The sequence below is a fragment of the Apteryx mantelli genome, chromosome 30 (genome assembly GCF_036417845.1).
Source record: "Apteryx mantelli isolate bAptMan1 chromosome 30, bAptMan1.hap1, whole genome shotgun sequence".
NCBI lineage: Eukaryota > Metazoa > Chordata > Aves > Apterygiformes > Apterygidae > Apteryx > Apteryx mantelli.
In genome coordinates this window covers 3,546,334-3,574,304 of record NC_090007.1, presented here as the reverse complement: position 1 = coordinate 3,574,304, position 27,971 = coordinate 3,546,334, and the positions used below count along the sequence as shown (strand labels likewise).

The 27,971-nt window shown below is 49.2% G+C and overlaps 3 protein-coding genes across 9 annotated transcripts in view; 1 reads left to right on the top strand and 2 right to left on the bottom strand.

Annotated features, from left to right (window-relative positions):
• SH3GL1 (SH3 domain containing GRB2 like 1, endophilin A2) overlaps positions 1-1,719 on the bottom strand; it is a 31,819-nt gene extending 30,100 nt beyond the window's left edge. For 2 of the 3 annotated variants that reach the window (XM_067313023.1, XM_067313025.1), the window contains exon 1: positions 695-784. In XM_067313023.1, coding sequence (XP_067169124.1) covers positions 695-769 — 75 coding nt within the window. In that variant the 5' untranslated portion in view covers positions 770-784. Of the gene's footprint in view, positions 1-694; positions 785-1,553 lie in introns of those variants that run through there. The other variant, XM_067313024.1, reaches the window with a different exon arrangement.
• A 1,436-nt stretch (positions 1,720-3,155) lies between these two features.
• On the top strand, positions 3,156-19,506 carry CHAF1A (chromatin assembly factor 1 subunit A). 3 transcript variants are annotated; one of them, XM_067313013.1, is made up of 15 exons: positions 3,158-3,612; positions 3,970-4,020; positions 4,258-5,081; positions 7,768-7,824; positions 9,991-10,232; positions 10,840-10,900; positions 11,502-11,570; positions 11,973-12,196; positions 12,749-12,917; positions 13,131-13,211; positions 13,432-13,521; positions 13,758-14,019; positions 14,614-15,101; positions 17,480-17,573; positions 19,015-19,506. In XM_067313013.1, exons 1-15 carry the CDS (start codon positions 3,606-3,608, stop codon positions 19,116-19,118), a joined length of 2,823 nt encoding a protein of 940 aa, XP_067169114.1. In that variant the 5' UTR covers positions 3,158-3,605; the 3' UTR covers positions 19,119-19,506. The 3 variants fall into 3 exon arrangements, with proteins under 3 accessions (XP_067169115.1, XP_067169114.1, XP_067169116.1); XM_067313014.1 differs by lacking the exon at positions 13,432-13,521 and having other exon boundaries at positions 3,156-3,612; XM_067313015.1 differs by lacking the exons at positions 11,973-12,196; positions 12,749-12,917.
• Positions 19,507-20,061: 555 nt separating this feature from the next.
• Positions 20,062-25,611, bottom strand: UBXN6 (UBX domain protein 6). Of its 3 annotated transcripts, none has more exons than XM_067313016.1 (11): positions 25,452-25,611; positions 24,552-24,706; positions 24,096-24,157; positions 23,808-23,939; positions 23,400-23,497; positions 22,868-22,943; positions 22,696-22,780; positions 22,237-22,456; positions 22,000-22,130; positions 21,205-21,350; positions 20,062-20,688 (listed from the first exon to the last, which is right to left on the bottom strand). In XM_067313016.1, exons 1-11 carry the CDS (start codon positions 25,532-25,534, stop codon positions 20,560-20,562), a joined length of 1,317 nt encoding a protein of 438 aa, XP_067169117.1. In that variant the 5' UTR covers positions 25,535-25,611; the 3' UTR covers positions 20,062-20,559. The 3 variants fall into 3 exon arrangements, with proteins under 3 accessions (XP_067169117.1, XP_013814169.1, XP_067169118.1); XM_013958715.2 differs by lacking the exon at positions 25,452-25,611 and adding an exon at positions 24,839-24,954; XM_067313017.1 differs by lacking the exon at positions 21,205-21,350.
• Between the last annotated feature and the right edge of the window lie 2,360 nt (positions 25,612-27,971).

Here is a 27,971-nt window from a genome sequence, read left to right as displayed (position 1 = left end):
GCCTGGAAAACATACAGAGCCTATTGGTAGATCAGTACAAAATTCATCTGTCTTAAATTTAAAACAGGGGCACTAAAGCAGTAATTGGGGAAAGCCAGAGCGGTGTTTTTCGTCAGGAAGTTTTGCTGATTCCTGCTTCACTCCAAAAAATATGTTAAAAAAAGAAATCCCAAGCGTTAGTTTCGGAAGCATCGATAAGCACCAGGGTAACCGCTCAGGGAGGGAGGGAGGGGGAACGGCCAGCCGTAACGCAGAGGAGGGGGGACGAAGCGTTTGCGAACCGCGTTAGACGCCAATTCCCCTGCGTTGAGCCGGGGAGCGTCAGCCCACTGCCGAGCCGCGAGGAGCCGTACCTAAGATCCACTTTTTACGCAGCTGTAAACACGCTTTTTACTTCAGGAGCGTCGCTTTGAACTATCAATTAAGGAAGATTTTAAATGGTTTCATTTGGCCAATAAATCAGTAAAAAATTGCACCCCTGACAGTTTTCCCAGCATCGCCAGGCCTCCATTTCCTGCGCAGCACATCCGCAGGCTGAGAAGCTGGACACCCTCGCCCTGCAAACCGCAAAATCCTTTCCCGGTCCCGATGCCAGCTACTATCAAGGAAGCGGGAGCTTCCTGAGGTTAGGCTGCAGCTGCTCTCTGCCAGGCCGGGGTTAAAGAGGGCCGGCGATCCCCAGCCACGACCTCACCTTCCGGGCCCGAATTCTGCTCTGCTGCAGAATTTCAGCCTTTGCTTTTTTTGTTTTTTCGCTCCTGGAAGCCATACGCCGACTTGATGTCTAGCGCAAGGGCATCTCGCGGCCCGAGGCTCCGCGCCGTGCTGATCTGTCGCTGCCCTGGCGCCTGGCGCCTGTCGAACGGCCGCGGCTCGCTCGCGGCAAGGTTTTGGACACAGAACAAGCTCCCTCCATCCCGCAGTCATGTTGGGGACGTCGTCCCTCTCTGACAGATGGGAGCAGCACGTCTGCGCTGTGACACCGACCTGGAAAGACGACTTCGAGCGCTGCTAGAAAGCGGCGGCCAACCTGCCGGCATCGCGACGCCGGGATCCGCCAGCGCGAAACGAGCGGCCGTGTCCCCGCTAGCGTCGCGCCGATGGGCGAAGACGGGGACCGCGGCGATGGCCGCGCCGGGACCGGGGCCGCATCCCCGTCTGCTGCCAGCTCGGCCCAGGCGTCGGGCGAGCTCGGAGGGCGGCGGGCGGCCGGAGCGGGGAGGCTCCGCCATGTCGCCCCGCGCCAGCGGCCCTCGGCCTCCCCGCGGCTGCGGGATCGCCCCGCCGGAGCCACCGGGAGGGGACAGCGGCGACACCGGACCCCGGTACCGGGGAGGGAGCAGCGGACACCGGCACGCGGACGGGTACCGGCACCGGTCCGGGAGTAACGGCGGGCTGTCAGACGGAGAGGCCCCGGCACCGCACCGGGATACCGGGGGCACCGGGAATAACGGCTGGCACCAAGCCGGGGGAGGTGACAGGGGCAAGGAGGGGTAGCGGCACCGGGCCGGGACACCGGGGGGGGGGGGATAACGGCGGGGGCCGGGCCTCACCTGGCTCGCCTTGTAGAACTGCTTCTTCAGCCCCGCCACCGACATGCTGCCGCCTCTGCCGGCCGCGCACGGACACAGCGGGCGCGCGGAGCCCAGCCCGGCCCGGCCGCTGCCGCTTCCGCCGCCAGGAAGCGCCGCGTCCCGTCCTGTCCCGTCCCGTCCCGCCTCGCGCCGCCCCGTGGGACCCGCCCCGCCGCCGCCGCGCCCCCTGCCGGCCCGGCGGGGCGCCGCCGCCGCCACAGAGCGGAGCGCGGCTAGAGCGCCGCCTGCTCCGCCCCGCCCCCTGCCGGCCCGGCGGGGCGCCGCCGCCGCCACCACAGAGAGGAGCGCGGCTAGAGCGCCGCCCTGCTCCGCCCCGCCCCCTGCCGGCGCAGGCGCCAGGCGCAGGTCGCGAGGGAGGCGGTTGTGTCGCGGTAGCGCGGCCACTCCCCGGGCCGCACGTCCCAGGCACCGGGAGCTTATCCCGAGGCGCGTTGCCCTGCCCCGCGTGTTTCCCTATCGCAGCTACGTCGGCTGAGACTCGGCGGTGGCGGCGCACCTGCCGCCCAGCGCGTCGCGTCTGCTGCGCTTTACGGCCAGGGACACCGTCCCCTCCGCCCCGGCAGCTGAGGCCTGCGGCGGGTCACAGGGCCTCTCCTGCGGTCACCGATCCGCCTCGCGGGCTCTGCTCTTGCCTCGCGGCATGAGCCCGGGCTGTCGGAAGCCCGCTTCATCCTGTGGGGTGAAAACCGTCGTTGGCTGCTCGACGGCTGTGGTCCAACGTAACTTTCCACAGGAAACGGGTACAAGCCACCTGTGCGGGAGACAGTGCTTTCTCAGCAGCGGGGGGGCTCTCTCCGGAGCCCTAACAGGTTTCACTCCCACCCTTCAGCTACATTTCTCTGCGCTACCTGCTCTGCTATGGACCATTATGCACATTTACAAACGTAAAGCAAAAAATACTTTCAGTAGCGGAATATTGAGAGTAAACTCCTAAACCTGCCAGAGCAAGGCACCGCAGTGCTCACGCTCTGTCCTTGAGGAGAGGCAAGAAAGCAAATGGAAGAGAGGTGACAGTAGCAGCTCGGCGAGCACCGAGGGGCCCTGCAGCCCTGCCGACCAGCATCACCCCCGAGGATGGAGCTGGTCCCGGGGAGGCACAGGCGGGCGGGCAGGCCAGGGCGCAAGGGCTGTGAGCGAGCGGCCATGGCCTGGGCGGCCGCACAACGGCTACTCCCCAGCAGGCCTGTGGTGGGGCGCCGGGTCCCACACCACCCGGGGCAGAGCAGCACGGGGGTCAAGGGGTGGCGGGCCGAGGTCTGGGGGTGATGGCGCGTGTGGGGACAAGCTGTGCCTCCCCCCCCAGAGCCTGCCACAGCGCTAGGAGAGGCAAGGGGGCGACTACAACTCCCAGCGGACTTTGCGCCAAGCAGCCGCCGCCGAACTGCAGCTCCCAGAGGCCCTTGCGGCAGCGTCTTCGCTCCCCCCTCCCCCCGCGTGGAGGAGGTGCGCGCCGGGAAGGCGCTCGCTCATTGGCCACTGCCGCCGCCATTTCGCGCTTTGGCTCTCGCCCCCTTGACGGCGCGGCGTGGCGCGGCGCGGCGGCCGGGTCCTCCCCGCTGCCCGGCGCTGCGGAAAGGCCGCTCCGACCTCTCCGGGGCCTGTCTCCGGGGCCGCATCCCGAGGCTGCCCCGAGGCCAGGCGTGAAGATCCAGCTGGAGCCTCCCGCAGCCAGCCAATCAGCTCTGCGCATCGGGCCAGACTGACAGCCGCCCGCGCCAATCAGCTGCGGCCGTCCCTCTGGCCAATCGGAAGGCAGCGAGGCGGGCAAGCGCCGGGCCTCCCTCCGCCTGGCGAGGCGGTCTTCTCGCGAGACTTGGGCGGCGGGCGCGGAGGCGGAGCGGGCGGAAGGGCGCGTCACGTGGGGCGCGCTCCGCCTATCAGCGCGGCGAGGCGCGGGGTCGCCCCGGCTCCCGCCAAATACGAGCGGGAGCCGCCGGGGCGGGGCGAGAGGGGACCGGGCCGGGTCGCCGCCGCCGCTGGAGGGAGCGGCGGGCGCCGCCGCACCCGCCCATGGCAGGTAGGGGGGGCCGCGGGGCCCCGGGGCGGCGCGCTCGGCCCCGCCGGCCTGCGGCGGTTCCCCGCGGGTGCGCTGGGGCCTCCTGCGGTAACAAAGGGAGGTGTCGGGCCTGCTGCCGCCGCCGTCGCGGCCCGGTGTCCCGCTCCCCGCCGCGGGCGCCGCTGCTCGGGGGTGGCCAGACCCCCTCGGGGCACCGGGTGGCGGCCGGGCTCGCCCCTGCGCCTTTGTGTGGCGGGGCAGCCCCGTCCGCGCCCTGCCCTGCGTGCTGGGGAGGGGCGTCGGGGTCGCCGGAGCCCGGGCGCCCCTGGGAAGCAGGTGGCTAAGCCGAAACGCGTCACTGGTGTTTTTCCCTTGCAGCCATGGAGTGCCGAGACAAAGCGGTTGTTCCCCCGCGGAAGCTTGTGCAAGGTAAGGCTTCGGCGAAGGTGCCTGTCTCACTCAGTGGGGTCTTAACGCTTTAAAACGCGTCAGGCCTAGTCTTGCACGATAGATTGCGTTTGCAGTAATAAACTCTCCCTTCCTGGCTCATCAGTTTCTGCTCTTGTGTTTAAGAACTCACTGAACATCTCAGTGTTTGTCCCTGTACCCCCCCCCCCCCGTGGGTTTATACAATGTGACTAAAATAGTGAAATGTTATTGTTTCAGCCCGGTTGCCTTTCAAGCGCTTGAATCCTGTACCAAAGGAAAAATACGATGCGGATTCAGAAGTCAAAAAAGTAAAGAGTTCACAAAGTGGTTTTGGCCCAAATAAGGATTCCTCTCTAGATAAGTCACGTGCGTCCCTGGACAATGTGGAGAACAACTGCCAGTTGGATTCAGATGTGAATTTTGCTCCGAAACTCGTTAACGGAAAGGGTCCGTTAGATCACTTTATACAGAAAAACACAAAACATAACACAAATGAAACTGTAATCATCATTGACCTGACAAAGGACTCTAGCCACAGACTAAGTGATGATGTGGACCATATTAATTTAGACTCAGAAGCATCTTCATCTGTAGGTATAACTAATGGCATGCTAGAAAAAGATAGAAACCAGTCGAGTTGCATGAGTTCCACTCAGAATAGCCAAATGGATGATTCAATGGAGACTGATGCACCATGTGAAGCTGTAGCAAATAAAGATGAAGAATTGGTAGATGGAATCCAGTCTTGCTCTGGGTTAGTAGGGTGTAACAACTTGGAAAGCACGAAGATCAATCAGGGTGAACTGAAGGATGTCATATTTAAGGGGAAGATGCCTGTAGTGCTCCTGGAGGATATTATGACTGCAAAATCTTCCCAAGTTGCTTCTCTGGATGGAAGCGTCACATCAGAAAATGAGACTATGGAATCGTCCCATGAAGGAGACTCTGTACTTACTAATTCCTCCTTAAGTTCTCACTCTGTGAGCTCACCTGAGGCACAGCCTGCTGCGGAAACAAAGAGAAATTCTAGTCCTTTAGCTGTCTCAACGCCTATTAGGAAGGTTGGTCTCTTTTCTTGGGTTGTTTTCTAAATGTTACTTCATTGTAGGTAGGTAGTATTGTCTCCTGTGCTTATAGTGGAAAGGATGACTAGGATATTCACAAAGCTTATGGGAAGTGTCTGGAAAGTGTTGCCAATTTATTCATGTTGTAACTGAACTATTACCCTTTTGAATCTTCCTTTAAACCCTTTAGCTAAAGGATCTAAATCTTGCTCTTTTGAGCTGCTGGTACATTCACATAGTGTGAATGTAACTTTAAGTTCTATTACAGATTCATTTTTACAAATTGATCATGAAGTGCACGCCTTGTGACTTACCATTTTGGAAATTAGCATATGGGCAGTGTTCAAAAGCAGTTTTGTCCCAAAGTGATGTTTTACAACCTCTATTCTGTACTTTGTGAAGCTGTTCCAATTATTATGAGAGAAGAAAGTGTATCCTGGTCACTGCCACTACAAGTCAGTGCTGATACTTTTCAAGCCCTGTATTTCTGAAAGCGGGGGATAGAAATGCAGTGCAGCTTCACTTAAAGCATTGTTTAAGGACCTGCAAGTTTACAGTTGAGGACAGAGGACAAGTCAAGTGAGTCTTTATCCCTTTCTCAGAATTCAGGGTGCCAAACTTGTGATGTCAGCCATCTTGTTAGGTGTACACCATTTGACATGGGCAGTTGCTTAGGGAAAAAGTCAGGGTACGTTCAGCGCTCCTGGGGTCATGTGATGCCGTTGGCCGGTGGAGGTTGGATCACGATGACGAACGCCTCTAAACTGATAGCTCTGCATGAGCTGGTGGTTTGGAGTCGGAATTAGTTTCAATTTAGAGTCTCGGCCCTATGGAGAGACTGATGAAAGCATCGTGACTTTTGGCACTGTCTTGCAAGGGAAACTTTAAAAGAGGGCATTATCTGCACAGATGGCTCAAACAATCGCATGACTTGAACGGTTGAGAAGTGAATAGGCTTTTCCAGAATATATCCGTTGAGATGTGAAGTGGGAGTTTCTCTTGCAGCAAGCACAATAGCCTGATCCTCAAAGAAAGCGTAAAGTAGAGCAGTCCTGGTGAATGTGCTTGGATGCTGTAGCCGAGCCTGGCCTAAAGGTAGTCCGGACTGTGCGGCCTGTGTATTTGTTTTGCTCCAACTACGTTACTGGAGGAAAAATCAGGAAGGTAGATGTTGCCCTGTGAGAGTCTGAAAGTGAAATGTGTGGTTTAAACGATGGTGAAGGGGTAGAGCAAATTGGGAGAACAGGAAAGTATACGTGCTGTGCTGAGCAGGGCTGGCACCGCTTGCAGGCTTGGGCTCGCCGGTTATGTCATCCGGAGACAATTGCTTTCTGCTATTTTGAGCCTTTTAAGAAAGCTTTTCATCAGCTACCCCGCAGGGATTTAATGGGAGACTGTGCCACATGCGAGGGGAAAGATCTCATTGGTCTGAAGGAGAAAGCAATAAGTTAGCTGGGGCTTGGATTTCACGACGTGACAGGTCTTCCATTTCTTCTGCTGTGTGAATTTTCTCAAAACAACCAGTTTTAGGCTGTTAAAACTTGCAGTCTTGCTTCTGTGAAATACATATTTAAACTCAAGCGTGAACTATATCCAGTGCAGTAGGACAAAAAGTGCTCGACTCCTGGCATAATATAATGCAAACAAGTTACTGGCTTCACACTGCTTGAAGTAAGGTAGAATACTTCATGTTGTATTTGCCAAAGTGAGAAACTTGTACTGTACAGTTATTTGTCCTTGTAAGTTTGTTTTCCTAGGTGGAAACAGCTTTGATAAATTGAGTTCTTTCAACAAGGAGCTATAGTTTTGCATCAGAAAATGTAGGATCTATTGATACAGCTTTACACTGTATAAACTTACTTGTCCAAGTGTAGAAAATAAAGCATTTCGTATGTGCTAGTTTTCTAATCTCGGGGATAAACATGCTACCTCGTACTGAGAATGGCAGGAGAGAGGGATGCAAGAAAGCTAGCCATAGCATGCTTAAAGAAAAATATTAACAAACTAAATATTTGATCTAGTGAATGGTGTTTTTTTGTTCTGTTTTTGGCTGTGTAAACATAAAGTCCCCCCCTCCCCTCCCCCGAGGAAATGTCAGCTTTAAGAGAAATTAGTGTGATTCATTGGGAACTTAGGGTTGATAAGCTTGTACTAGTGGAAGAGCAAGAGGGTTATGATTATGAGAAGAAACTGTGTGGAAAATATGGATAATATTCCTTGTATTTGGGAAATGAGATCTAAATGTTGTAAGTGATAGGATGCAAAAAAGTTTAACTCCAAGGAAATGACTTTGCTATAATTATACGTCCTCTGCAATGCTCTAGTGATTTGTTAGTGGCTCTAGCTTCTCTTTGTTTTTGTGCGCACAATATTGCACTGTAAATGATGCTTTAGAATTGAGTAGACGAGGGGGATTTGTTTATGCAAAACTTAGTAATACAAGGACTTAATGTAAACTGAAACATTTAGATGTATTCAGGCTTAAATGTAAATCAGTGAGATTAGATACGCTTGAGCTATATACTTACATCCTATGCTGTAGGAATACTTATGTTACTGAATATATTAATCTGAAAGAATAATGTATAATTCAGACAAAGCTTGCTGTTCTTTAACTAAAAGTTCTAGTATCTTATGGAAAGGGAATGATGTGGCTCAATAAAACTGCATTTTCTAATTTCAGGTATCTCAGAAATGCCACAAAAGTTCTGCAGAGAAGGAGAAGCTGAGATTGCAAAGAGTAAGGCACTTTCACTGACATAGAAAGTTAACCTGCTGTGCTTTTGCATTGAATAGTAAGCAAAGCCCTTTGCGTTTCCTTTTAGTCCACTTCTAACATCTTTTCCTGGTTTTCTTCACTGATGAATATGGACAAATCTTAATGCATGCAGTTAAAGTACTCGGTTTGTTCCAAAGCTTCTTAATGCATGTGTAACGAAGTGTGGGTGGCCTGCAGTGCATTTCTGTGCACTTTGGTAAGATATTAAAGAACTGTAAATGTTGTTGACTGTTCCTCAAAATGCTTTTGAGGATTTTTTTCAAACCCTTCCTGACAGAGTAGGTGCAGCCTGCCAGGTGGACAGGTATAAGTGGAATCCTCAAGACCCTTCCATTTAGGGTTGGTTCCTGCTTCAGCTTTCTCTTTGCTTTGAGCCACAAAACATGGTAATAAGTCAGGCAAACAGGCCGCTGTTGGTATGGCTTGCTGAAGGAACTGTTGGGTGTTGCTCCTGGAAACATTTAAGCTACAGTCGATGTTCACTTGGATGCTGCTGGTCAGCAAACTCTGTTCCATAACAAAATGGTGGTGTAAAAGTTTGCTGTGCACGCTGTGTTTAGTGAGGAAATGTTAAATGCAAAGGAGATTGATGGATCGTATGGAGTTCTTGAACAGTTCGCGCTATACGAGTAGGCTTTGTGTGCTGAGAAACTGGGTGGTATTTTAACTGCATTTTGGAAGGCCCGCGCTTATGAATTCTTACTATGTTTCTTAGTAACTAGTTCATAAAGCTGGTAGGGGACTGATGCATTTCTGTAAAGCTGCATGTAGTTGAGTGTACTCCGGAGATGCTCACTTCTATACAGCACCCTATACAGAATTCCAGTTGGTTGTGTTCTTCCATTCTGTGTAGCAGTAGCGAGGGAGAGATGAGAATTGAAGCCTTATTCTGCTAAAAATTAAATAGACCCATCAACCCTGCTGTTAACTTCACGCCATTTTCCAAACCAGACAGTAGATTTTTCTTGATTACCATGATTGTTCTCTGACAATATTGTTTTTTGCCGTTGGCGCAATTTCAAATGTTCGTTGTCTTCTGCAGTCACTGTTCAGCAAGTCTTGATGTTGCCAAGAAGATTAAAATGTGAAATAAATGATGAGAAACTGGAAATACACAGTGAGGATATTTGTATGTCTGAGCACAGGTGTATCCTAGTTTCCTGGGGAAGTTACCAATGCCTACAATGTAGGGGAGCTATCTTTCTTGAATTTGTTGCTTTTAGCACACATACCACATTCTCATTATGTGTGTTAGTAGACCTGTAACTGAGAACTTTAATTGCCTTGGGATGAAATGCTTTGAACACCACCACTTTCAGTGTAGTCTTTTTCCCCTTGCTGTTCCCCTAGTGCACCTTAAATAAGCTTAAAGCGTCTTGTCTGATTGTCTGAACTGAACTAACAAAGTGACTATTTTCTGCTGGCTTCAAGTCTTCTAAAACAGCTGCACAATCCAAAGTTTGGAGACTTGCATTACTGCCTGAGAGTGTGAAAAACAGTCAGAAAATCCTCATGGGACATCAACATGAACTCAGATAAAATTCCTATTTCAAATTTGTGTAGTGGTAGCCCTACATTGAAATAGAAGCATGAAAGTTCAGGTGAAGAGGTATGTGTTTCCAAAGAACATGTTTTGGAAATGATGTGAAATCATCTAAAAAAACAATTTCACAGAATAGTTGAGGTTGGAAGGGACCTCTGGAGAATCATGCTCCCACCCACTCTGCTCAAGTACAGTAACTTCTCCTCTAATTTTCTCCAATGTTGCATCAATAATGAAGATGTATAATAATGAAGATCAAATATAAAGCAAGTAGAATACAAAGCTTTTCTTGATGCCTAGAAGGCAAAAGTGTCTTGGTTTGTTAGGAGAAAAGAAAGTTAATGTCTCCAGAGGGAGCAGATCCCCGAAAGGTCAGTACAGGAAAGCTAGACTAGCTGAGGCAAGAGATGGATGCTGTTAATCACCTAATAGCTAGAAACAGTGCTGCAGGCCAAGCACTGGGTGCAAGAGTCTACTCTAGTATGTCAGCTGAAGAAATTATATCCTAATTTTATTCAGTTTGTATGCCAGCAGCTTTTATTGTGCTGAAAAGACACTTGCTTAATGGCTTGTTTCCTAACTAGGACCAGGAGCGTGCAGACAAACTGCAGAAGTTACAAGCAGAAAGGGAAGAAAAGGGAAGGCTGAAAGAAGAGGCAAAAGCTGCAAAAGAACGAGCCAAGGAGGAGGCGAAGAAGAAGAAAGAGGAGGAGAAAGAACTGAAAGAGAAAGAAAGGAGAGAAAAGAAGGAAAAAGAAGAAAAGGAAAAAGCTGAGAAGTTAAGAGTGAAGGAAGAGAAACGCAAGGAGAGGCAGGAAGCTCTAGAGTAAGTGTTTTGGCTTCTGCAGGTCATGGGGAATGATGTGCAGTGATGTGAGCCCCTTTTCATACCTCCCTTAGCTGTCCATTCTAGAGGTTATACTGATGAAATGGTGTGTGCCTCTCTGAGTCACTTGATATATTTTAAATGTATCAGAGACTAAGTAGACCAGAACTTAGTCTCAGCAGTACTTCTTGCTTGCAGGCTGAGCCAAACTGAACTTCTGACTTGAAATGGCTGAAAAGTGTTTCATGCTTCACCGAATTTTCCCTTTGTGGCCGGTCTTGCTTGTATGTTTGCAATTTGCTGGCACTGGTGCCCTGTCTGTAAAGGAAATGGCTTGTAATTTGATAACACCATAAATACCTCCTCTTTATATTGAGGAAAACTCAAAGAAGCCTAGCTACTATGTGGCTAAAACAGATCAATATTTGCTTTAGGAAGAGTGATGAGGGAGTCTTCTGTTCTGAACACTTAATCAAATATGGTTCTTGATTGAATGAATGGGTTATGTTTTTGCCTGGCATGATCGGGTCTTAGTCAAGGTCTGGGATTCTCAATACAAATAAATACTTTATTATATGTGACAATTAAAATGAACTTTATATTAAAGGGCAAAACTTGAGGAGAAAAGAAAAAAAGAAGAGGAGAAACGGTTAAAAGAGGAGGAAAAGGTAAATGTTCTCTCCCCCTTTTCTCTAAGCTCTTCCACTATGGTAAAATGATGTTCATGGGCTCCCTGGCCCCCTGCCAACTGCACGGTCCTGCGCAGTGGGGCTCCCACGGCTATTGATTTAGCTCTCAGAAGCTCTTCCAAGAAGCGCACTCTGCCTCAGCATATCTCATGCACTTGTGCTGCTTGGGAATGAGCATCTCCATTTGGGATGCAGCCTATCCGATCTAATCTTGTGGCATTACTCCACCAATACTACTGTGCAGGTTTCTTGTCTTTATCTCTTCTAAATGCTAGTGTCTTTGTTTTTTTTAAATTACCTTTTTATTTTATTCTGATCTCTTAAATTCTTGCTGTGTTTGACTTTTCAATGCCAATGGAACAGCTCTGTCCTTTTTTGTCTTGGCGATCACACTGAAGTCCGCATAGGTGTGTTACAGAAAACAATTACTCTTTTTGTTGAGTTACAGGAGCTGGTGAATATCTGAACTTTGCTCTATACCTTGTTAGATTTGAAGCTGGGTCATCCATGAGCTTGCCTTAAATTTTAAGGTCTTGTCCTACCTTTGTGTTTATAATTCTCATTTTCATTCTGATTTCAGCGTATTAATGCACAGAAAGCAGAGATTACCAGGTTCTTCCAGAAACCAAAGACTCCGCAAGCCCCCAAGGTGAGGTATTACTGTTCCAGTGTTTTGTTGCTCTTTCATGAGTCGTCTTCTGACAAATACACTGATGTCATTCTGACCTGTTGCTTAAAGCTTCTTAGGTGGACAAAGCGTTAGCACTTCTTAGTTTCAAAAGTGTAAAGGGCTTAAAGAAATCTATTACCATAGCAGAGACTACAAAGAACTTTGTAATTGCTTTAATAAAAATCTTAGTTTTGTCTTGTGGGGCATTGGCTGTAAAGACCTAAACGCCTTCAAGATGATCTGCAGGAGTCTTGGATAGGAAACCTAAATTTTTGTTCAAACAGTAGTGCTTGATACTTAGGCTTGTTGTATATCTCAAATGGGTTGGTACTGCAGTTTGTCAGGTGGTCAGACCCTAACGATCCTCACTTAACATTTCAGATTCTTGCTGGCTCTTGTGGAAAGTTTGCTCCTTTTGAAATTAAGGAGAACATGGTCTTAGCTCCCCTCTGTCGTATTGCCCTTGATCCAGGCTTTTTGGAACAGCTGGATCAGCTCCTGCGTGCACAGAATAGTGAAGCTTCTTTCTTGAGGGATCTGAAGTGTCGTAAACCACATAAAACTGGACCTACTTTTGTCAATAACAGTGCCGACATAGTCAACAGGTTAGTCTGCTGCAGCTTGGGTTTTCTTCACTTTCTTATAATGAACTTTTACAATGAACTTTTTCATGATGAACTGCAAGGTGGTTTGAAGGTAGTTTTAGACCAGTAGTGGAGACTGTGGAAAGATGCAGCTTTCCTTTGAATGGTCATTTTGTGTGAGATTTGTCTCCATGGGAAGCAGTATATTATGATGCAGATTTCCTTCACTCCATACACCGCTTCTCAAATCCTTCTCTGCAGGGAATCTTGCACTGCTGGCAGCTCCCTTTCAGCTTGGGTACTGCTAGCCTTTAGTGGCGTTTGTCTTAGTAGGGTTACTTTTAAAACTGTCAGATTGCAAAAACAGAGCTGCTGTTGGACATACTATTGTATTTAAGGAGGGAGGTGGCTTGTCTGGAACTCATGCTCGTGAGCAAATTGGGAGTGCCTGTTCTAATGAGCTCAAGCTCCGAGTTGGTGTCGTGCGGCTGCATTGAAAAAGTTCTCTAAGATATTTTTCTAAGCAGCAGGGGAGCATGCTGTAACTACTGAAGATGGTCTCTGTTTTGACAGTGACGTGGTAGTAGTGGATAACTGCAAAACAGATGCTGTTCCTGAAAGGAGAAAATTTGGTAGAATGAAACTTCTGCAGTTTTGTGAGAATCACCGACCTGCATACTGGGGCACATGGAACAAGAAAACCACTATGATCCGTCCCAGGAATCCTTGGTCAAAGGACAGTGTAAGCAGTATACTTACGGGCGGTATAGTTGTGGGTGTTCTCGTCCCCCCCATACACGCAAAGTGCACGTGGTTGTCCAAGCTGACGTGTTCTTTGGGATTTCCAGCCACTTGCTTATTTCTTGCTACTGGTAGTTTTGAAAGACTGAGTGGGCTCTTGCATCATGCTCTGAAATTGTTGACAGAAATCACATTTTGGCATTCCTTACTCTAGAAACTACTGGATTACGAAGTAGATAGTGATGAAGAATGGGAAGAGGAAGAACCTGGAGAGAGCCTCTCCCACAGTGAAGGGGTAAGGATTTCATACACTAAAAAAAGTCTTTTAAACCAGCCTTCCTACAACATGAAATACAGCGACCTTAGGGGAGCAGGTTTGTCTGTCTGTATAGCCTTAGGCTAGGCAGATGATAATCCTTCTGAGTTAAAGAAGCAGCAAAAGTTCACCAAGTGTAAACATTTGATAGTGGATGCTATCTACTATCTAATTTCTAATAAGCAGGGTTTATTTTTAGGATGATGAAGAGGAAGGAGAGGATGAAGATGACGACGATGGGTTTTTTGTACCCCATGGGTACCTATCTGAAGATGAAGGAGTGACAGAAGTAAGTGAACTGGGTGACAGGGGATTTTGGTCTCAGCTGCCGGTGTATCATGTAATAAATGTCAGCCCACGCAGAAAGCACGGGGTGTTGGCAGTGAAATACCTCATCTCAGATCTGTATGGTTGGTTCTGGAACAAACTTCTGTAGCTCAGAGAACATAATAAAAAGCTGGATTTAAAAAGCTTTTGTTTTCCTGGAATGATGTATTGGGTTTTTGCTCTTGCTTATGGTTTTAGGAGTGCGATCCAGAGAATCAGAAGGTTCGTCAGAAGCTGAAAGCAAAAGAGTGGGATGAACTGATGGCGAAGGGGAAGAGGTTCCATGTTCTACAGCCTGTAAAAATTGGCTGCATCTGGGAAGGTGCAGAAAGCAACAGCAGCACAAATGCAGACTTAAAGGTGCTCCAGCAGTTCACAGCATGTATCCTGGATTCACCTGTTGCGGAGGAGGAACAGCAGATACAGAAATGTAGCAAAAAAATAGCAAAAGATCAGCAAAGTAAGACATGAAGGGCTAAATAGTTGTATTTCTGTAGCACTGTCATACTCTGCTTTTGCAATGATTTTTGTACTAAGTTACAAATTCAGAATGAACTGTTTATGACAAGTCTGAAATCCAAGTCTTTCTATGAGAATTTTTGGAAACGGGTTTTCCTTTGTTGTATAGTCTTAATTGCTCTCCCTAAAAACTCTAGGAAACAAAGTCAACCAGACTTCAATATTCTTGGATTTAGGACTGCTTACTGGAAGCTCCTGAGTTGACTTACCCATGTATTGTTTAGGGAGGGAGGTTTTAGTCTGCGCAGTGGTTTTGAGTGCTGAGTAGGTGCTGTGTGTGGTTAACACAAAGATGCGAATAATACAGAAAAGGGCTATAATAGAGGCTGAAGTTTGCAATGCAGAGGCCATTCTGATTGGGGCGATTTGTCTATATCAAACTTAATTCCTGTTATGCTCTCATACGTAAAATTAATTTTAGCTCATTTGTCTTCTTTCCTGGAGCATGTGTACTGATCGGTTATATCAGCCCGGCTTTTCTTGACCTTCAAACAGTTCTCTCCCACAACCACTGTGCAATCTTTCTTCTCTGCAGTCCTTGGCCAGCTTCTGCCACTGCTCCATGGAAACGTGAACGGGAGTAAAGTGATCATCCAGGAGTTCCAGGAGTGCTGCCGGCAAGGACTGTTCAGTGACGTGACTGCAGCTGCCGACGGTAGTGACACAGGCCCCGCGAGTCCCCACACCTCCCGGCCACAGACGCCCGTTGGTGAGGACAGTGGAATCCCTTCCAAAGCCAGGCTAAAGCGAATCATTTCTGAGAACGCTGTGTATGACAAGAGACCTGAATATAGGATGTGCTGGTATGTCCACTCGGAGGTGCTGAAGAGTTTTGATCAAGAGCACCTCCCTGTCCCTTGTCAGTGGAACTACGTCACACAAGTCCCCTCTTCGGGAAAGGAGGAGGGTGGCGGTGCACCAGGCACGGTGGTCACGCAGACCACCGCTGTGTCAGTGAAGAGGAAGTCCACTGGAAGCATGTCTATCACTAAATTCATGAAAAGGCCTCGGGATGCTGGACAGGTGAGTTCCTTTTGCCGTGCTCTTCCCTAATAAGGAACTGCAGGAATATAGCTATGCACCTTCACTGGACAAGCATCCTGGCATGCCTCCCAGGAAGGCGTAGCTGTGTCACAAGCAAAGCCAAAATATTAAGATAAAGACGCTGTTCTTCATACAAAAAGACCCTTTCTTGTGGGGAAGGAGTGAAATTATGTGAATCTAAAGAGATAGGTTTCTTTTGTGCCTCTCTAGCTTGGACTGTCTGTTCCATTTGAAGTGTTGCTCTCCTGCTGTTCTTCCATTTTCTGCTATTTGGCAGTGATTGTATCCAAGCCACAAATAGTTTCTGAGTGTCTGCTTGGCCTTGGTTTTACAGCTGTATATAATTTGTATGCAGGTTCTTATGTTTGTGTATGGCCGCCAGATGTATAGCTGGGGCTGGTGACTTACAACAGTTGCATGTGTCCTGATGAAATGTGGTTCATAAGTGCTGGATTCAACCCATAACAGTCTGTAAAGTCTCATGCTTATACTGTCAGACACAAAGTTGAATTTCAAGAGCTGTTTTAAATTAAAAAAAAACAATCATAGGAATAAAATGAGATACATCTGGAGTAGTTGGTACTCCAGCTCTGAGCTTCATTGTGGTCTTCCTGTTGTTCTCCTCTGTTTTTCAGGGTAATCAGAAGTAGTATTAAGAACTTAATCTTCCACTGATGCTATTTCACATATCTACTTCTTAGCTGAGCTGGGGGAGAGTGTGTGTGTTTGAAAAGGAAGTGACCAGCGCTTTAACTGTGCATTTAACTGTGTTGCATTTAAGACAGTGAAGCTTTAGGGATTAAGCTTGGTATTATCAATTGGTTGCCTCCTAACCTACAGGCAGGACAGGGATTGCACTGTGTACTGGATTTATTCCCCTATGGACAAGAGGGAAGAAAAAGAAACCTCAGACAAGGCTTTTCAGGCTCTTTCTTCCCACCTTGTTCTTAGGTTCTTTGACTCTTCTTGCCTTACTCAAGAAGCTCTGAATTCACTTACGGGTAGGGCTCAGAGACTTGTGAGAAGCTGTTCAGCCCCTGAACTCCATCTGTTTGGATTTTTTTTTTTTTCCTTTTCTCTATGCTAAATAAAGGCAGAGACAAAATCTCTGGCAGTTGCTGGAGATTCTGCTTATGACCAACTACTTGTTTCACTATTCCTGTTCAAGGGCTTTTGGTAAAATTACATCACAAGCCTGAATTCTTCAAAGCTCCTGAAAGCATCTTAAAGTAAAGCTGCCCTTGTGAGATGTGGTGCAGTGCAGCTCAGAACAAGGTGTTGGAAGACTCCAGAAAAACTTTCACGTCGGATGTCTAAATCAGCACTGTTTCTGGTATCAGGATCCCATTCTTCCCCTCAAGCAAGGCTGGAGCTTGTGGAGAAATTAGGAATGGTTGGTAGGCCAAGGCTGCCAGGTTCTCTATTCCTGATATGTAGTACTCGGTCATGAAGTTCATGACAGAAGTTTTAAGTAAGCGAAGGTGCTCTTGCGTAAGCTGCAGAGAAAGAACAACTCAGTATTGAAGTGGGCAATATGTACACGTGTGCAGGAAGAGAATACTTAATTTGAGAACTGAGACCTTATTGAAAGATGTGTATTTAAAATTTATTGTCTTGAAACAGCTGTTAGGGGACTGGGAGCTAGTTCTAGGATCTGAGACTTCTCATTCCACAATTCCAGTAATGCTCACAGCTGTTTGCTGCTGGGCAGCTGCAGTTCTTCGTGTCATTTTTATTTGTTATTTCCAAATGAGTAGTTAGGGCTGCTCCCATGGCAAAAATGGGGTCGGCAAGGGAAGAGCTGTAGTCCCACTCCAAATAAAAGCTAATCTGACATAACAGAAGAGATGTGTGGAGGAGAACAGGCTTCAAACCTGATAATCAAAAGTAATTTTCCAGAAGCGAAGAAACATCCAAAATATTCGGGAGGAGGAGAAATTTTCCCTTTAAAAAAAACAAAGCAAAACTGACTCAGTTTTCAATTAAAGGTTTAACTGAATTTTTTAGATGCGTGGGCCGCTCATTGCGTTGTGTAATAGTGAAGTATCTTGGAGCAAGAGCTTGGCGTGCTTCCCGCTGTACGTGCCGTTGCAGACTAGGCCTTTTGTCAAAAGTCAGTGTCTGAAGCCAGAATTGTGGGGTTTCTTGCCCCTTTTTTTTTTTTTTTTTTTTTTCCTTTCCTACAAATATTCATGCCTGACTGTTCAAACTGTGCTGGGAGCACTAACTGGGAGGAGTGTCCGTTGCAGTCCTTCACAGCACTGGTTGCTGCTGGAGTGAAATGCTTGGGTCTTGCATGTTAGCACTGTAAGCCTAATGTTACACATCTGAAACTTTTTCCCCCCTCCCTCACTAAGGGTGAAGCTGTGGAGATGGATGGATTTCAGGCAGACACTGAGGAAGATGAGGAAGATGATGACTGCATGATTGTGGATGTACAGCCAGGCAAAGGTGGGAAAATAAACTGACCGCAATCTCTTGGCAGACACTTGCTCCCAGAAGAGCGAGTACAGCAGAACAGGAACTGTGTGTGTCGGTAAACCTGTTCCAGTTTCTTTGCCACTGTTTCCCCAAGCCTTGTACTCTTCTGCTAGTGATGTTTTACTTCCAGATGCTTTTCTGCTTTTATGGCCTTCTCCAGTCTGCTCTTGCCCTTTCTTCCCTCCTCCCTCCAAGAGAGCAAAGTGCTTGTGAATAGCTTTTGGCTGCCAGTATTACCACTTAAATTGTTTCTGACAGCAAAATGAACAGTGGGGACAGTATGAGCAGATCCCAGTACCACTGGTAAATGCTGCTGAGAAGGGCTGGTCTCTGGGGCTTGCTTACTTATGTTCAGACCCCTTCCAGGACTGATGAGGTCTGGAGTGGAACCTCCCCTTTGCTGCCTTCCTGCAGTCTTAGGTGCATGTTGGAGTTCACTCTCTGAGGGAAGTAGCATGGGATAAATAACCAAGCTCTCGGATGTCTGACAGATGAGGGCTTTGATCAGTGCTGTGCAGTTTTGCTCTAGAATCTAGGCTGTTGTTTATATTTGAGTCCCAGTTAACTCTTAGCGGTTAGGCTTTCGAAGACCCTTCGCTGTAGCATGCCCTTCAGGCTACGCATCCACAAACGGTGGGATGAGGATGTGGAGTGGCTCCTTTCATCTCTGTGAGGTTTTAACTATACATACTTGGATCATACAGACCAATGATTTAACACAAACCACATGATGTGCATTCAGCTCCTCTAAACTGCTTTCAGAACCTCCAAGCCCCATCTTATAACTCTCACAACAGAGCTCTTTCACGGTGCTACTGGCGCAACCTGAATTAAGGAAAGTGGGCTTTTTGTGTCGAGCAACTTCTCTCATTGATAGATTGGATAGATGGATTTTTTTAGTGTGACCCATTCTTGATATATGTTGGTTCTCCTTTCTATCTCAGCTGGCATTAACATTCCTCCTCTTGCCTTCTGTACTAGACAATATAGCTGTTTGACAAGCAGCTTTACATTTAATACTAAGCTTCTTTTGCCTATTTACAACGCAGAAGACTGCAGTAAGAGAAAGGTCTTACTTCAAGTTTGTAACCTTTTGCTCTGAGAATTGGGACGCTGTTCAGTAGCTTGCTTTTTGCAGGCTTTGTTGACACACATGCAGCTGTATCTATTTAAGTCTAAAGTACTGTAAAGATTGTAAAGATTCTTTTTTTAGGTTTGATGTAATTTTATTCTGGGCTGCTGTAACCCAATGTTAAAGCCAGCTTCTAAACGGTGTTGAAAGAGGCTTGCAACAGACTAGGGCAAACAATGTATGCAGGCAAGCTAAGACTTAAAGCATATATTGCAGCAGTCAAATTCCACTGGGTAAATAAAGAGGTCTGAAGAAATTGCAATATGTTCTATTTTGCAGATTCTACGTTGGCAGCTACTGAATCTTTGGCAGCTTCAGAATCGAATGGCACAATTGCCCTGCACCAGGACACGAGCATGGCCAGCCCATCTAATACAGTTTGAGACTAAAATGCCTACTAACTTCCCTGTATGTATGTAGAATTACTTAGAAAATTTTAAAACTTGTGTATCTTTGAACAAGATACTTGAAAGTATTCCATATTTCTTGTAAAGAGAAGACAGCACTTTGTTCTGCTTCAGACCAGATGGAAGCTTAAATTTTTAGGTCTAGTTTTTAGCAAAAAATATTGCATATTAATCTGTCCTTAATAAAGCATTATTGAAATTTTGATACTTCTTTGTAATGGAAAGTATCTAAGTTATCTAATCTAGTGGAGGGGTTTTGAAATATAAGCTTATTGTGATGCCACTGGGGAATTATTCTGTTCATAATTTTGTATAGCATGGCCTTGGGTATAAATGATGTACAATTATATTTGAATTTATGCTATCTCTGTTATCCTGTTTGTGGTCTGTCTTGCTCTAGAGAACAGCAGCAAGGATTTACCTTTAGAAAAGAGAAACTCTGCAAGATGTTTCTCCTATTTTGGGTTAGACTGGTATTAATTACAGGTCAGGCTAGTGCTAGATTATCAGTCTCCTGTATGCATCACTGCAATATAGGTTGTACATATAAAAGCTAGTCTCTACATCAATCTTAAGCTGTTCTGTGTAGTATAAAGGATTGAACTAGTTTTTAGAGTTTGCTTGTATATGTAACAAAATTGGAGGGCCCTCTAATTTAATACAGCTTGTGAGTTGACTCAATTAGTTCCCTAAAATACTGGCTCTAGTTTGAAGTTTAATCTTCCATCAGTGAGACAATGCGGCATAAATAGCTGTTGCCTGTTGTCAGTCTCCTTGTCTCTCCCTTGTTCTGTCTGCAAGTGCCATGAAGTGAAAAAGCAGGTGATGCCCCAGCTGCACCAGTAACATCAGTGACTGCAACTCGCTTGCATTTTCCAATCTAGAACGGCTATATACTTCAAATAACTTTAAACAGAACTGGATCTTTAAATATTCCATTTAATCAGATTCAACATAACTTTATCTAAATATACTCTCTCCAATAGGAGTTAACAGTGCACACAGAAGCAAAAAGAAAAGCTGAGTTCTAAGCCCAGCCCAGTATCCAGGGTCCCTCATTTGGTAATCCAGCCTTGTACTCGAACCTAATCCCTCCTCCAAGGGAGGAGAAGGGTACTTCATCATGATCTAGAAAATACCTCAAGCAGTAACTGCTAGAACTTGGTTTTAAAAGCCTTTAAAAGCAGCCAAGTAAGTGCCTTAGTGTCTTAAGTCCAAGACTGCCTTAGTGTCTGGCTGCTGGAGTTGTGAAGATGACAGCAAGGGTTGGTGTGGCATGGCAGAACCTAGACTTCCACTGCATTGAGCTAAAACAAGAGTCATTTCCAAGGTCACAGAGCTGGAAGCCCCAACTGTCTGTGTAGGGAAATGAGGGAACAGTCTAAAATCATCAGCCCTGAATCTACTCTCCTTTATTTCATGACAGTGTCTGGACCTTGGACAGGAGTTCTGGTTTCAGGGGGCTTGCTGGCTGCTCTGCTCCTGCAGCCTGAATGTCTGCCATGACTGATGCATCCCAGACAAGGGTCAGGAGGGTTGAGGGCACCTGGAACAGGAAAGGCAGGGTTAGTAAGCTACAACTACTGTATGAAATGTTGTACATGTTCACAGACCTGAAAACCTCTAACAAGAACACTTCAACTGAAAAGGAAGAGTGTGGAGCTCCTTAGGGGATGCTGCTGTGGGCTTTTTGTTGAAAGCCTTATACTACAGAGCTGAGCTTGGCTCAGAGCTGCTGCCTTGCATCTCTCCCCCAGTGTGGGTGCTAGCCCTGCGATGTAACTGCTGACAACTACTGCAGCCCACGCTTGCTGCCAGCGGTAGACCCTTACAGTTCCTCCCTGATCAGACCTCCTAGCCTTGAGCCAGAAGCTTTCATACAGCTACCTGTTTGCTTGAGCTTAGGAAGACCTGTAAAGGCCAGAGTGCAACTTACTGCATTGAAAGCAGGAGGCACAAACTTCTCCAAGTTATGAACAGCAGATGACCCTGACAACTATGGTTCTGTTGCCACCTGAAGACCCAGCTCCCCTGTGGCAGCTTTTTTTTTTTTTAAACTCACCAACCCACATTCATTGAAGGCCAAGTTCTCATCTGTCAGTTTGAGACCTCCAGGTCCCAACAGCTCAAAGGGCAGCCAGTCATTGGTAAGTGCTTCTCTCACAAAATTGTAGAGCATAGAAACTGATTCTCGTGCATAAAATGTCCCTGCCGTGAAAAAAGAAGGCGATACATTGAAAGAAGCTTGGGCAGTCACCAAAGTCAGCCTTGTTTGTAGTCAGTATCTGTCTTTTGTGGTAGACGCTGATGTTAAGTTTATAAACTGCTTCGGTGACATAGAAGCACAGTCTGATTCAACTGAGAAGTATAAAAGCAGAATTGCTAAAGAAAAATGTTACTTCAATTGTGACAAGTCCCTGCCAGCCTGCAACAAAGAGCTGGGAAAGCCTGAATTTCCAGAGCTCAACTGCAAAGTCTGAAGAGGATTCATTCTGTTGTATAGCCTGACACCGCACAGGCAACCTCATGCTGGCTACCGTAACAAACTGATCTAATGAGAACAGCTTGCTAGCAGGAGCCTGGGAAGAGCACACGTTAATTAACAATGCCTTGAGACTGTCCCCTCTACATTCAACCCTGGGTTACAGTCCCAACCCTGCACAGGTAAGGCACATGGAGGGCTCAGAGATGGTACAGAGTTCTTACAGAAATGTTCCCCCACTCTGATTCTGTTATTTTATTCTGCCAACTGTGTTCTGCATATCTCTTAACCCTGCTTATTATTCAAGCTCTCATGCTACAAATATTTTTCAGAAGCTTTTGGGGGTATACAAAGGAAGGGTAAGTAGTCCTTTACCTTGGAGAATGTATCCATCAGGAAACCGGACTCGTACCAGGGTGTAGTTGTACTTCCGCATTTCCCTTTGTTCATCTTTCTCCCTCATGGCTCTTGTCCTCAGCATCGAGGCCTTCTCCACTGCTTCTGTCCTTTAGACAGAAAGAAACTTTAGCATGATGGAGAGGAGAGGTATGAAATTAACTGGGGCACCGCATGCCCCCTGGGCCACCAGGACCCTCCCTTTAGCCTACTCACCGGAGCCTTTGCTCTCGTTTGATCTCTTCTGTAGTGAGGTTGTAGAAGTCATTTGGTAGCTCAAACCGAGCAGCTTCAGGTGATGGTTTAAATACACAGAGCTGGCGATCCAGCTGGGCTCTCACTGGCTCAGAGCTTAAAAGCTGCTCTTTGTAGTCCTTTAGGTCTTCCAACCTGGTCAGCATTTCCTCCTTCAGTACATAGTAGTCCTCTGTGGTCTCTGCAACCAAGAACACAGGATTTGACTCTCTTGTTCTTTGCAGGAGAACTATATGAACCGTAAGAGCAAGGATCTCCATAATGCCTTGATTAACAAGGAAGCTGCAGGGTGAGTGGCTGTTTCTGTTACAGCCTTAGAGGGTAAAGCTCTTGGAGCAACCAAAGGTGCCTCACTAGCCTCCCCTGGGATGTCCCACTACCAAACAGCTGGCTGCAGTTTAATATACTTAGATTTCTTGCCTTGTCCTGGAACAGGTAGTGTTTTTGTCTCAAACCCAATAGCCTGGAAAAATTTGTGTATCCCTTCCAGGCAGCTTATCCTTTCCTAGAAGAAAAGGAAAAAATTCAATGTAGTCTGCTCCAGAAAAGGAGTTTCCTAAGCAGAGAGCACCTGCAGGAGTCTTGTTCTCACCTGAAACACTTTGTTCTGCAGTTTGATTTTCCGGTACTTCTCCTCCTCTGGATGAAGATAGATATTATCCAGGTATCTGCAGGAAGAAGAATACACTTGATGGATTAAAACAGGCAATTAAAGCAGGCGCTTTAAGATATGTGGCCCCAAAGGCCTAAGAAGCACGTGACCTGTGAGACACTCCATTACTTCTTACAGATGAAGGAAGCTTAAAAACTGAGGCAGCTGAGGTAAGTAAAATGCATTGCCAGGATCATGCTAGTCAGTGTTTATGCACAAGCCAGACCCAGTGTGGGGTCTCCTGATATCAATCAGCAGTTCCCAAACCTCATAGACAACTCTTGGCTGTTGTTCCCCCCTCCCCTTTCTTTTTGTACTGATGGCACTGTCTAGGCAAGACAGTTCAAGTGTTCAGCTTTGGTTTTCTTCAGGTTTTGCCTGGAGCACAGCAAGAAAATCCACCTGCCTGTTAACTGTCCAGAGAAGGGACAAGCTACCTGTGTGCTCAGTCCCACTAAAGCAGCCCACTTACTTAGCCATGGTCTCCACACCCACTCGCACTTTCTCTCGGTCCTTGTTGAAGGTGTGAATCTCCATGATTGAAGCAGCCACTGGGTCTACAGAGAAATACTGAGGGAGAAGGACAGAAGTCAGGCATGGGGAAGCAAGCTGCCACCGGTCTGTACAGCCAGAGGCACACGCAGGCTGGAGTTCCCAGTCTCGGCATTTCCAACAGCCAAAGGCAGCGTGCTTGGGCAGGCCTTTGCAAAGTCTATGTCTGAACTGTGCTGCCCTTCCGGGAAATGGTGGAAGACTGGGATTTTATAGGGAGAGGGCAGAGGATTAGAGAGGTCACTGTTGCATTGCTTGAGGGGACCCAGGCCACAGAATGAGGAAAAACGAAAAGGAGGGATGTAAGGGCAGCATAGGTGGTGCTTACTGACAGGATGGCTTCTCTGATGTGTTTTTCCCTCATGTCTTTCCTTACAACTGTGCCGGTCAATGGGCAAATGAAATAGACCCCTGACACAGACAGTCCAGCTGCCTCTTCCTTCTCTGGGGACACCAGCTCCTAAAAGAGACAAAATCGGACACTTTTGAATTGAATGAAGAAAGCTTTCCGCACCTTAGCGCATCTCCTGGCCTGCATGGGACAGTGACAACAGCACAGAACAATGCTCCCACAGCAAGTATTTTAACAGGTTCAGGGAACAGCAGCATCTCATACCTTCTCCTCTGCAGAGACCCCTCTCTCGCTTGCAGCTGCCTCGGCCATCAGCTCCTTTCTCACTAAGGGAGACAAAGGCAGGTTACAGTGGCAGGAGCAAACATGCCGAGCAGTTCGGGAAAGGGACAGCATTTCAGGAGGATTTGGCCTGTGCAGTTCTGCGCTGGGGAAGCGAACACCTCTCTGGATGCTCTGCTCCTGGCCTCAGGGTCTGTGGGTGACTGTGACCCCCGTTTCTAGCAGACTCCTAAGCAGCCCCAGAAGCCAGCTGCACCCCAGCAGCCTCCTTGACAGCGTCACCCATGCAGCTGCCTGCCCGGCACCTCCCTCTCTGTATTCAGACCTGTGGCAGTTGGGCTGTAATTTGCAAAGCCAGTCAGCCCCACGCACAGTCCAGCCGGCCCAGCCCGGCCCTACCCTGGGGCAGCAGCACGCTGTTTGCCAGCAAGTTTGTACCCTGATTCTTGATGGCCTCCTGGGATGAGGGCAGCCTGCCCTTGGGCTTCAGCTCCATGCGGGCCAGCGCCGCAGCTGCCGCCATCTGGGCCTCATCGGTAGGTCCCTGCCGAGGCTTTGGTGCTGCCTCGGCTTTTGGCTTCTCCTTGGGGACCCTGGTGTGTAACAGAAAAGCACAGTTCAACGGGCAGCCCTCGGGGCATTCCCTCCCCTGCCCGCGGAGTTCTCTGCTTCTGTTTAACCCCTGAAACGCCCCTTTGAGAGATGCTCAACTCATGTTGCTTAACCTTGCTGCCTTTAGATGGTTCTGGCACGACTGAAAGCAGGAACGAAGAGGCGGGCGACGCGCGGTTACGCTAACCCTTTCCTTGCCCCACCAGTGCGATCCTCCGCAGCACTGAGGCAACTCGGCACGCGAGGCAGCTCCGGCCTGCACTCGGCTGCAGACATCCAGGTACGGCTGCTATGATATTACGCTGTGTACGTTAATATAGGCAGAATTTGGTCGTTTCCCTCCATAACCTGCGTGTCGCCGGGCACCTCGGTCTGGGCAGGGCCGGAGCGAACGCGGTCCCCAAGGGCGAGGCAGCGGGGGAAGCTGCTGGACGGTGCACGGGACGAGCAGCCCGGTCCCTGGTGTGGGTGGCCGCAGCGCCCGGTGGCGTCACCTCGGCCCGTGACACCGGAGCACCCGGCTGGGCCCGCTGCTCCCGGGCAGCCCCGGCCCTCCCCGCGCACCGGGCGTTAGAGCGGGGGGGGGTCCCGGTGCCGCCACGGGCCAAGCGCCGCCAGGGCCGGTGGGAGCAGGGCAGCGCGCCCGGCACCGGAGCCGCTCCCCGCCGCCCGGCCCTCCCGGTAGCGGAGCCGCCCCGGTACCGCCGCGCTCCCCCACCCCCGTACCGGGGCGGCTCCGACAGCTTCTGGCCGGGCCCCGCGGTCTTGAACTTCAGGTCGGCCTTGATCTCCTGGAAGAACTTCCGCATGGCGGCGGCGGCGGCGGGGCCGAGCTGGGGGGCGGCGGCGGCTGCGCTCCCGGTTCCCGCACCCGCCGCGCCGAGCCGCCCCGCCCACGTGACGCCGGCAGGAAGGGGCGGGGCCGTCACACTGGCCTCGGCGCCGCTCTAGGCTGCCGCCGCTCTATGACGCGCGGGGTCCTCCAGGCCTGTAGAATGGAAGGGGGGGGCAGGGGAAGACCCCGGGCCACCCCCCCCCCCCGGGGCCGCCCCCCATGTCCCCCACGGACCCCCGGGCCTGCACTCACTTCCCCCCCCCCCTCCCGGCACCCCCAGCCCCCCCAACCCTCCCCCACCCCGCTGGGAGCCCCCCCGGGGCCTGCAGGGCCTGGCGGAGCCGGGGAGGCCTCGCTCCGGGTTGCCCCCGGGCAGCAGCGGGCCCGGCGAGGAGAGCGCCGCGGCCAGCCCCAAACCCGCCTGAACTGAACCGAACCAGCCCCCCAAGGACCCCGAACCAGCCCCAACGGGCTCCACAGCACCCCGCCAGAAATCACCCCCAACAACTCGGGAGCGGCGATGCGGCGGGGCCAGGGGGGCCCCTTCGCTGCAGGGAGCAGCTGAGCGTCACCGAAACGCTTCCCGTGCGGCTGCCCACGGACACGGAGCCGGGGGAGACGCTCACTGATAAACGTGAGAAAAGACACAGTCGCAATAACTTCCCCAAAAGGGCTCTAAACTAGAGGTGGTTTTGCATGCACCGTGGCCCCCCCGTTACTCCGGTGAACCCCCACAGCTGCCATCCCCGTCGGGCCACGACCTCGCGTGTGGTTGTGGCCCCACTGCAGGGAGAGAAAGCGCCTCTGCAACAGGCCGCTCCTCAGGCGCTGGAGCTAACCTCGCCTGCTTCCCGGGGATTTGCATTGCTTGGTTGATCAGGGTTGCTGGAGCTTATAACTGAACTGTAAGAAGATTTTACGTTATTACTGCCTCCACCTCTGTCCCTCCCTGCAGGGTGCTTTGGCGCTGACAGCCCGACTGCCACGTCCCGTCAGAGATGCAGCTGAGTGGCTCAAACACTGGTTAGTACAAATTTGCAAATCTCTCCTCCCCTGCCTTTTTTATTAAACCTCTGCGAGGTTCATTTCCTTTGAAACCTGTGTTAAATGTGCTTGATAGTGGCCAGTGGGCTCAGAACTTGTGGACGGACACGCGTCCCTGCACACAGAGGTCAGGTGGTTGCATAAGGGAACAGCAGCTCCATTTCACAGCCCAATTCCTTCTCTCTCGTTGGGACACGGGACACAGTTGCTGGTCAGAAAGAGGCTCCCTGTCCCATCTGCTTACCAGTTTGGGGTAAACACACAATTAGCAGGATCAGACAGACGCACTTCCCAGATGGGGGTAATTTGTGCAACCTACGTTTACTCAGGCAAACAGCAGTTTTGGAACCAGCATTATGGAAATGCATCTTTGATAACAGCAATTTGGCCAGCAGCCTGGGATCAAAACTGGGGCCTTTCAGAGCCAAAAAGTGAGAGCTACCACAGCCTGAATGGAAGCGCCAGAACTGCGTAGCTGGAGGCTGTAACACTTCCCAGCCTCTCTGGGCCTGGCAAATTGAATGCATCGCCTGTCAGACTCACTTAATTAGCTGCACGTCACACGCCTGCACCTGGGCCTCAGGCATGAATGCCCCGAGCTGCGGCCCCCTCCAGGGCCGGGACCCCGGAGGAGACCCGCGCCAGGACGCTTCGCCGCGCCAGGACGCTTCGCCGCCCCAGCACCCGTCACACGTCACGGGTGCTGCTCGCGCCCTCTTCTTCCCCCCTCGGCCAGTGAGCCGACACGCAGCCCGTGTGGCGGCACGAGCCAGAGCTAACGCACACACGCTGCAGCTGCTTGCAGGAGTGAACGCTCAATTGTAGGGGAACATCTGGACACGTGAATTCCCCCAGAAACCGCTTGTTCTCCGACACACCTCCCTGTGCAAATTCCCTTCTGCAAAGCCCAGAATAATTTCACCTCATCACCGAAGTAGCCGTGAACATCCCACTCATGCTGTAGGCGACACAATGAACGCCCAGCCCACGGTTTGATCTCACTCACCTCTCCCCAGAGGCACAATTGCTATGTAAATAATTTCTACTACAAGTGCGGTTTTCGTTTTGCTTAAAAAAAAAAAAAAAAAAAAAAAAAAAAGCCGGTTCAGACAGACTGCCACTGAATCACACCTAGCCACTTATTTCCATTTGATACAAGTTTGCTTGGAGCTGGCAGGGAATTGCTTGCTTTTCCATGACTTCACAGAAAAATCAGATTGGTTTAAAATTGACTTTAAAAATTGAGCTAAACCAGGGCAAACTTCTAGGCAGACTCTTCATACCGTCTTGCTCTGAGTTGGCTGGATTTAGTTCAAGATTTTTTTAAATAAATTAAACAAAAAAAAGGATGTAAAACAGGTCAAATT

Excerpts from the sequence above, each read along its gene's own strand:
- UBXN6 (XM_067313016.1), bottom strand. The coding sequence starts at position 25,534 with ATGCGGAAGTTCTTCCAGGAGATCAAGGCCGACCTGAAGTTCAAGACC. Across the intron at positions 24,158-24,551 it reads GGAGGCCATCAAGAATCAGG|TGAGAAAGGAGCTGATGGCC; the intron begins GTACAAACTTGC and ends TGTCTCCCTTAG. Across the intron at positions 22,457-22,695 it reads ACTACCTGTTCCAGGACAAG|AGACCACAGAGGACTACTAT; the intron begins GCAAGAAATCTA and ends TCTTGGTTGCAG.
- CHAF1A (XM_067313013.1), top strand. Across the intron at positions 10,233-10,839 it reads GAGAGGCAGGAAGCTCTAGA|GGCAAAACTTGAGGAGAAAA; the intron begins GTAAGTGTTTTG and ends TTTATATTAAAG. Across the intron at positions 10,901-11,501 it reads GGTTAAAAGAGGAGGAAAAG|CGTATTAATGCACAGAAAGC; the intron begins GTAAATGTTCTC and ends TTCTGATTTCAG.